The sequence below is a fragment of the Merops nubicus genome, unplaced genomic scaffold (genome assembly GCF_000691845.1).
Source record: "Merops nubicus isolate BGI_N331 unplaced genomic scaffold, ASM69184v1 scaffold47722, whole genome shotgun sequence".
Classification (NCBI taxonomy): Eukaryota; Metazoa; Chordata; class Aves; order Coraciiformes; family Meropidae; genus Merops; species Merops nubicus.
The window spans coordinates 381-8,489 of record NW_008595178.1 but is presented as its reverse complement, the minus strand read 5'-3'; the positions used below and the strand labels follow the sequence as shown (position 1 = coordinate 8,489).

Here is an 8,109-nt window from a genome sequence, read left to right as displayed (position 1 = left end):
AGATAACAAGCTGTTGCCATGTCTCTCCAGGATCCGTGTGCCTCACAAAGGAAGGCCTTGCTGAGTCCCAGACAAAACCAGTCCAAGGCTGCTGGCTCATACTGGTACTTGCAGCACGCTGGTGTTGGAGAAGAACCACCTGTCCTCTTTGCACAGTGTAACTGGTGGCTGAGAGCCGTGGGGTGAGGGTGTGAAGAGGGTTGTTGCTTCTCTGTCAAGTTAAAAAAAAAGTTAGATTTAAAAATTCTTTTTCAGACTTGACTTCATCTGTCAAAATGGAGCTGGACATTCAGTGTGAGGAGATGAGCCCGTCCAGATGGGCTGAGCTGCTGTCCAGAATGAGGACCTGCGAAACCATCAGGTACTAACTAGTTGCATGTCTTCTAAGTAAGAACTGTTGTGTTTCTCTTCTGTGTTTTTCATTTGCAGAACTGTTCACTGGTGGCTTAGAAATTGCAGAGTAACAGGATTCTATTTTTACCCAGAAAGTTAATTTAAAGGAGGTGGGGGTGCGTGGGGGCTGCAGGGCAGATGCTGTCAAGTAGCTGTTACCTAACAGCCACACACAGGCCACATGCCATCAGCTTTTAAATCTTCACTTGGCTTTCAAACACACCTGCCTCCTGTGCTTGAGCAAACCAGCGTGGGGAAACTGTCTCCTGGAGTGCAAGCCGTAGGACAGGGATCAGAAGAGTTGCTCCAGCACTCCCCCTCTACTCCTTGGGGACTCACACCCCGTGGTCTGGCATTGTCTTGCTTGGGCTGGAGAGCATGGGCCACTTCAAGCCAGTGATGGCTTGGAGGGCATCAGACAGGCAGGCTGAAGGTGACTTGCCTGTGCTTTGCAAAGGAGAGTTTTGCAGGCAAGCTTCCTGGGCCTGACCTGGACTTGCCAAGGTCTGCCTCGGGCAGCAGCAGGCGGTGGGGAGGCTGTCCCTGGGCAGGGGCTCCAGTCACAGTGGATGAGAGCAGCTGTGGCAGGGACTGTTAGTCGGTGTGGAACAGTCCCACTGGGAGCCAGGTCTTCGTGCCAGAGGGAGAGAAGCAGGAGCCTACTGGAGCCTCAGTTCTCCTAATGTTCTCTAAGGAGAATTGGCCAGGCAATGTCTGGGAGCCCTGGTTGTGCCTGGGGCTGTAGAGCTCTTCACGACACCTTCCTTTTGCTCCATGTTGTTCCTGCCTCCCTGTGTACACCTTCCTACCTGTCCTGGGCTCCCAATCCTTGGTTCTTCTGTTTCTGCTCCCCCCATCAGCAGCAGCCAGAGGAGTGCTGGTGTGTGGTGGGAGCAGCCTCTGCCACGCTGCCACTCGCTGTCTGTGTTCCCGGGGCCACGCCAGGGGCAGAGGGTGGTGCAGGGCAGCGTGACTCACCTTGTGCCAGCCCCGCTGGGCACCGTGCAGGACCCGCCCAGCACCTCCCAGCTGCCTCCCAGTGAGCTGTGGGTGAGCTGTGGCATTACACACCGGGTGGTTGGTTGCTATCAGTGTTTAAATGAAGGTGTGTCCTCCACCTGCAGCCCTGCCAGGGGGGATGACTTGAGTCATGTGGCCTCTTCTGAGCAGCAGGGAGGAGGTCTGTGGCTTGGGGAGCTGCCATCCAGCCCCTCCTGTCCTGCAGCCCTGCAGGGAGCAGTCTTGGTTTGGGCCAGACGTTGCCCAGCAGGTCACGCCCATGCTTAGGGAGGTGTCAGGGAAGGCAGAGGAGTCAATTGCTGACTTTGCTTTCGTGGGCAGTGCTCCAGCAAGGGAGAACAGAGCAACCCTGAGGACTGAAGTGTTCCCTCCTTCTCTTTCAGGATGGATGACTGCAATCTCTCCAGCAGTAACTGTGAGGATCTCTCCTCCATCATCAGTACGAATCCATCCCTCACAGAGCTGAAGCTGAACAACAACGAGCTGGGAGATGCAGGCATCCAGCACCTGTGTAAAGGGCTGCTGACACCAAACTGCAGCCTGGAGAAGTTGTGGTAAAGCCCCATTGATTGTCTTGCTCTAACATGCTTGCAGTCTGCTGCCAGTGAAGTCAGGAGGTGAACTGGTGTGTGATGGTGATGAGAGCCATGCTGATGCACCTCAGCACTTACCTAGGCCAGGGGGTTGGAGAACCCCAGACACTTTTATCCCAGTGATAGGTTTATTGGAAGACTCCATATCATCCGTCTGTCTTCCTTTGTCTGTCAGCACAGGGAGGGAAGGACAGGCAGGGTTTTCCCAGCCAAGCAAAGACTTTCTGTAGACTTCCTTCAGAAGAGGTGGCAGGTACTGCCCCAGCCCAGGCAGCTGGATTATCTCTTTAGGCAGGTTTAAACCAAAGAACGACCACCAAGGGCCCCGCTCTGCTGTTAGCATGTATCTGATGTTTCCACAAATGCATCTTCCAGGGGCCTCTTCTGCTGGTTGTAAGCACAGTGCTTAGCATCTGGTCCAGTTTGCTCACTCCTTTCTCTAGGAGCCAAGCAAAGGGTGTGAGCTGTGAGCCTTGGCTTTCCAAGAGCTGTCAGTCTTCCTGCAGTCTGCCAGGCTGGCTCTGCCCCAGGCCTTGTCTTCTCAGTTGGAGCAAGGGCAGCCAGTGATGGTCCAGGGTCAGCTGTCCTGCCTGCTCCTCCCTGCAGATGCAGCCTCCTGCCCCCCTCAGTGTGGTACACCAGCTCCAGCAGTGACCGTGGTCTGCATGCCAATCCTTGGTGTTAACTCTAAACAGGGAGTGTTATCACTGCTAGAAGCAGACACTGTCTGCAAAAAGAGGCTGCTAACTTCAGCAAGTGCAGTCAGTTAGAAGAGCTTTAGCTGAAAAGTGAAATCACTGGACAGAATTAGTTCTGTTCTACCCCAAACCAGGACATGGGTCTTCAAGAAGTAACTGTGATACTCTGTACTGGACGACCAGCACAAGTTATTTTTCAGAGCGTTCATCCTAAGCTTCAAACTTTGCCAGGTGCTCAAGTAACAGACTGCATTAGGCTGTTTCAGTTCTGCAGGAACATAATTATCCATTTTTGGAGGTCCTGGTAAGGTGCGTTAGGGAATAAACAAGCAACCAAACCCAAGTGAAACTCAGCACCACCATGCACGACACCTCTCTGTTGCCAGGAAGTCTTGTCCAGTGACTGACTCTCCACAGTGATGCCGGCGTGGTGCCTACACTGCCTCTCCCAGCCTGAGTGCTGAAGGATCAGCTCCATAGATCCTTCTGGTAGCATCCCTTTACATTTCTAAATGACATCCAGGGATTTACACCAAGCTGGGCAAGAGTTTTACTTTTAGCTACCCTGGATCACATTTCCAGAGAGGGCAAGAAACCCTGAGCTGCCATTGCTTTATCTCAGGGTTCAGCCTTGTGATCATAGAGTGGTTTGGAATGAACCTTAAAGACCATCTCGTACCACCCCCCTGCCGTGGGCAGGGACACCTCCCTCCAGGTGATGAAAACACTTCTAGGAAGCAGTTGTGGTGCTGCTTAACGCTGGGTGGAGTGTTCTGCTGGAGGTGCTCTGTGGGCAGGCATGCTGCAGGAAGCCTGGGAGCTGTGGCTGTGCCACAGGTAGGGCACTGGCTGCTGGAAGGTTTTGGCCCCCCTGGGGAGCAGCAGTACTGACCTGGGCGCGGCGCTTCCGAGAGGGTTCCGCGCCGTGCTGCCCTTCCCAGGCTCTGAGCTCAGCAGGGGGCTCTGGGGAGAGCCCCCGTGGCTGTGGGGGTGCACTGCCCTCACCCTGGCTGCCCTTCTCTGCAGGCTGCAGAACTGCAATCTGAGCAGTGCCAGCTGTGAGACTCTCTGCGCCGTGCTGGGCGCGCTGCCCACCCTCACAGAGCTGCACATCGGGGACAACAAGCTGGGACCTGATGGAGTGAAGGTGCTGTGTCAAGGGATCAGGAACCCCAACTGTAAGCTGGAGAAGCTACAGTAAGTAGTCACTGGGCATCTTTGCTCATCACACAGGTCACGCTTGTCTCCCCTTTGAGACAAACAGGAGTGCTCTTGCCAGATGTGGATTTCTTCCTGTTTCATCCGAAATTGTCTCCTGCTTATTGACGCTGGTAGATCCTGTGTGTGTGTGAGAGCTGGGTGTCTGTTCCCATGGGCTTTGTTTAGCCCTTCTGGCAGTGGTGGCTGGTAATGCAGGACCTCTCAGGTCCCCAGGGATCTGATCCTGTTGCACTTGGTCCTTGGTTTATGGCTGAGCAGGAACCAGGTCTGTTCACAGCCCCCGGTGCCTCTCGGGGAGGCTCGGCAGTGAGGCTGAGAGAGTGTTGCCATCCAAATAGCAGAGGACTAGTGTAAAATTGGGGTGGGTAGTTAGTCTTGCTGCAGTCCTCTGGGGTCTAGTTTAAGAATTAACACTTCCTGAAATGAGCAGGGAGATGCTGTTAAAAACTCCTCTGGTTTTCTGGATGTTGACACGTTGCCTCGTCTCAGCTGGTGTTGTCATGTTTTCCACCCTGGGTAATACATGCTTTGTCCAGAGGAGAGGACTAGTGTAAAATTGGGGTGGGTAGTTAGTCTTGCTGCAGTCCTCTGGGGTCTAGTTTAAGAATTAACACTTCCTGAAATGAGCAGGGAGATGCTGTTAAAAACTCCTCTGGTTTTCTGGATGTTGACACGTTGCCTCGTCTCAGCTGGTGTTGTCATGTTTTCCACCCTGGGTAATACATGCTTTGTCCAGAGGGTGTCTTCTGGGTAGAGGGACATGGTGAAGATGGTAATTTTTCCCCTGGACTTCTTTCCTTCGTGCAGCCTGGAGTACTGTGAACTCACAGGTGATGTTATGGAGGCTCTCAACGCCACTCTGCAAAGCAAGCCCACCCTGCAGGAGCTCAGCCTGAGCAACAACGCGCTGGGGGATGCAGCCATCAAGCAGCTGTGCCAGGGGCTGATGGCAACGACCTGCAACCTGAAGATACTACAGTAAGGAAGAGCTGGTCATTGCTCACTGCAGCCAGTCCTGCTGCTAGTCCTGCCATCCATAAGACAAGAAAAATTATTGTCAGGAATGCTTGCAATTTAGGCCACATTTTTTCACTGGCTCAGATTTCTGTAACTGGAAGCTGCAAACAAATGTCTGGGGTTTTCAGTTTTGTGGGGTTGTTTTGAGGGTGTTTTTTTTTGGTATGTGATTGTGAGCTCACTCTTATGCCTGTTGGTAGAGTATGAGCACGTATCCCAGGTTGAGCCTGCAGTTTCAAGGTGTGAGTGCTCACCCATATCTCAGAGCAGAGGAGCAATCGTCCTCAGCAGCTCCAGTTCTTACCCCTGAATTCACCAGCCAGCCGAGTGCATTTATTCAGATCCTTGTTTTACTTCAAAACAGGGGTGCTGGATTTGCCTTGTATCTGGGGTAAAGCCCCTGCAAGGGTTTTGGGGAGGAGCACCAATCACCTTGTGTTGCTCCTGTGCTTCAGCAGGGGCTGGCTGCCAGGGATCCACTCTGTCCTACAGGCAGTTCCTCTGCAAAAGCACGGGCAGCATCGGGGGAGCTTGGCCAAAGTGATCCCTGCATGGGCAGCTGTGAGTGGGTGGTCAGAGCAGAAGTGTCCTGCAGCCTGCTGGAGCACAGGGGTGGGCTGGGGGCTCAGCCAGAGCCCACCTAGGACACCCGTATCCCCTCTGAGCCTCCTGGGGTCCAGCAGTGCCAGTGGAGCTGCGCTGGTCTGCAGCAAGGGACCGGCCTGCAGACCCTTCTCAGCCTGAGCTGGGGCTCTTGGGGTGTGTCTGACACGGGGGGTCTGCAGCAACAGCTCCCAACTGTGCTTGTTTCTGCAGGCTGGAGAACTGTGGCATAACCAGCGATAGCTGTGGGGAGATCAGTGCTGTTCTCAGCAACAAGTCCTCACTGACAGACCTCTCCGTGGGGGATAACAAGATCGGGGACGCCGGGGTGGCCCTGCTGTGCCAAGGAGTGATGCACCCCAACTGCAAAATCCAGAAGCTGTGGTAAGAGCAGGCAGAGGTTACAGAAATCCCCTTCGCAGGCTCTGACCTACCTGTGTTGTGCTGCTGGGCTGCTCCTAAGAGGAAAGTTTCTCAGTTACACCCTCTAGTGAAACAAGAAGGTCTCTACTGCAAATTACTTCTCAGCCTGGGTGGAGGACACCGTGACTGAGCAAGACTGCACTGAAATCACCCAGAACATTGCCATGGCTTCCTGTTGAGCTGCCTGCCTGTTGGAATTGCATGGTCCTGTTTCTTTTTGGTGTTACAAACAGAGCTTTTGGTGCAGCTAGGGGGAAAAGTAAGGAGAAAGCTGTGTGGTGTGAATGGGTTTTGTAAAGGACAGAAGAAAATGAGATGAAAATGATGGGACCAAAAATTCAAAATACTCAAACAGGACTCTGCTTTCTAATCTAAGTCATTCTTGGGGGGAAAAATAATATTTTGTTCTTCCATGCAGGTTATGGGACTGTGATCTCACAAGTGCCAGCTGTAAAGACCTCTCCAGACTCATGAGTACTAAAGAGACCCTCAATGAGCTCAGTCTGATAGACAATAACCTGAGCGACTCGGGGATGGAAATGCTGTGTGAGGCACTCAAGGATCCCAACTGTAAACTCCAGGAGTTATGGTGAGCTGCTCTCAAGTTTCACATGCCCTCTGCATCCTTTGGAGACCTCACTGAAGAAAGCTGTAGGTGAAGTAATGCCCACCAGATAGATCCTCAGCCGTGGTGGTTCCACAAACAAGTTGTGCCAGTTGTTACCTGGAGGATTTAGACTTACAGAGCTAAAGAGATCTGTATTTCTAAACACTGTAGGCACTTTGAGGATCTGCCCCATAGTCATCCTGTTAAAAACAACAGGACACCAAGCATCACTTGCAGAGCTTCTGTCTAGTACCTTCTATTGTGCAACAAATGGCTGCCTAGAGACTTTTGAGGTTTTGAAAGACCTCATGTAGCAGCAAAATGAGTACTGAGATCAAATATGTCAGGTTCTTCACAGGATCCAAACTCTCTCATTGGTGAGCCAAAAAAGGCTCCAATGCTGTGAACTGTTCTCAGCATCCTCTCTGCTGACAGCATCACCTGTTAGGTGGGATGGTCTGATATCAGATGGCCAGCAGAGAATTGTTCTTTCACACAGAACTTTAACAAGCAGCACATGAACTTACCTAAACCACAAGTTCAGCTCCTGTCCCCAGCTGGGTTCTTCCCCTGCCCTGGTGGCCTGGGAGTTGTTGAGGTGCCTCAGGAGCACGTGGTGGATCTGAGAGGGCCTGTGGGAACAGCACACATCACCTCTGCTCATTCTGCCATTTGTGGGCAGGCGTCTGTCCTAGGTGCACCGTCCCAGGAAGAATCCCAAATATGAAGGCTGAGAGAGGTGCTGCTGAGAGAGGCTGGAGCAGATGTGGGCTGAGAGCAGTACAGGGATGGTGGGAAGGCTTTGGCTCCAGTGCTCCCACTGTCTGGGCTCCTGCGAGGCCAGTGTGAAGAAGTGAGCAGTGCCTGGTACTCTCCAGAGCCTCCAGGTAGATCTCGGGCCCCTCTTGCCTTGCAGGCTGCGGGAGTGTGGGCTCACCACGGCGTGCTGCAAGGCCATCAGCTCAGCCCTGAGTGTCAACACCCACCTCAAAGTGCTGCACGTGGGCGAGAACAAGCTGGGAGATGCCGGTGTGGAGCTCATCTGTGAAGGGCTGCTGCACCCCACCTGCAACCTCCAGTCCCTGTGGTAAGCTGCACCCTCAGAAGTCCTCTTCTCTCTTGCTCTGTTTCCCTCCCAAGAAGGGTGTGCAGCGAGAGGAAGAGAGCAGAGGATGGGAGCATGGAAATGTTTTGTCCTTGTGAAAAAATTCACAGCACAAACTCGTTTAACTAGTCCATTAGGAAGTAAATGGAAGCCACAAGTGCTCCCCCTGTGCAATGGTGCATCCAGAGCTGTCTGCAGGTGCTCCCCCAGGCCCCAGGCATGGAACGGGAAGCTCATGGTACAAGACCTCCAGGGTCCAAAGCAAAGTGTGGGTTGGCTGGAGGATCTTGCTCTGTCACTCATTGTAGAGTTTCCTGTGCCCTTCTCTGGACTCACCCAGGGGGTGTCTCTCAGGTGGGACTGACCTCTGGTGCCACCTCTCACTGTGCTGGCCTCCCCCCCCTCCCTGCAGGCTGGGCCACTGCGATC

The 8,109-nt window shown here is 53.2% G+C and overlaps 1 protein-coding gene across 1 annotated transcript in view; it reads left to right on the top strand.

Moving 5' to 3' along the window:
* Positions 1-275: 275 nt before the first annotated feature.
* LOC103768811 (ribonuclease inhibitor-like) overlaps positions 276-8,109 on the top strand; it is a gene marked incomplete at its 3' end in the record, with an annotated part of 8,186 nt that continues 352 nt past the window's right edge. The window contains exons 1-8 of the mRNA XM_008935967.1: positions 276-361; positions 1,797-1,967; positions 3,731-3,901; positions 4,733-4,903; positions 5,759-5,929; positions 6,387-6,557; positions 7,492-7,662; positions 8,093-8,105. Of these exons, the coding sequence (XP_008934215.1) occupies positions 276-361; positions 1,797-1,967; positions 3,731-3,901; positions 4,733-4,903; positions 5,759-5,929; positions 6,387-6,557; positions 7,492-7,662; positions 8,093-8,105 (1,125 nt within the window). The remainder of the gene's footprint in view (positions 362-1,796; positions 1,968-3,730; positions 3,902-4,732; positions 4,904-5,758; positions 5,930-6,386; positions 6,558-7,491; positions 7,663-8,092; positions 8,106-8,109) is intronic.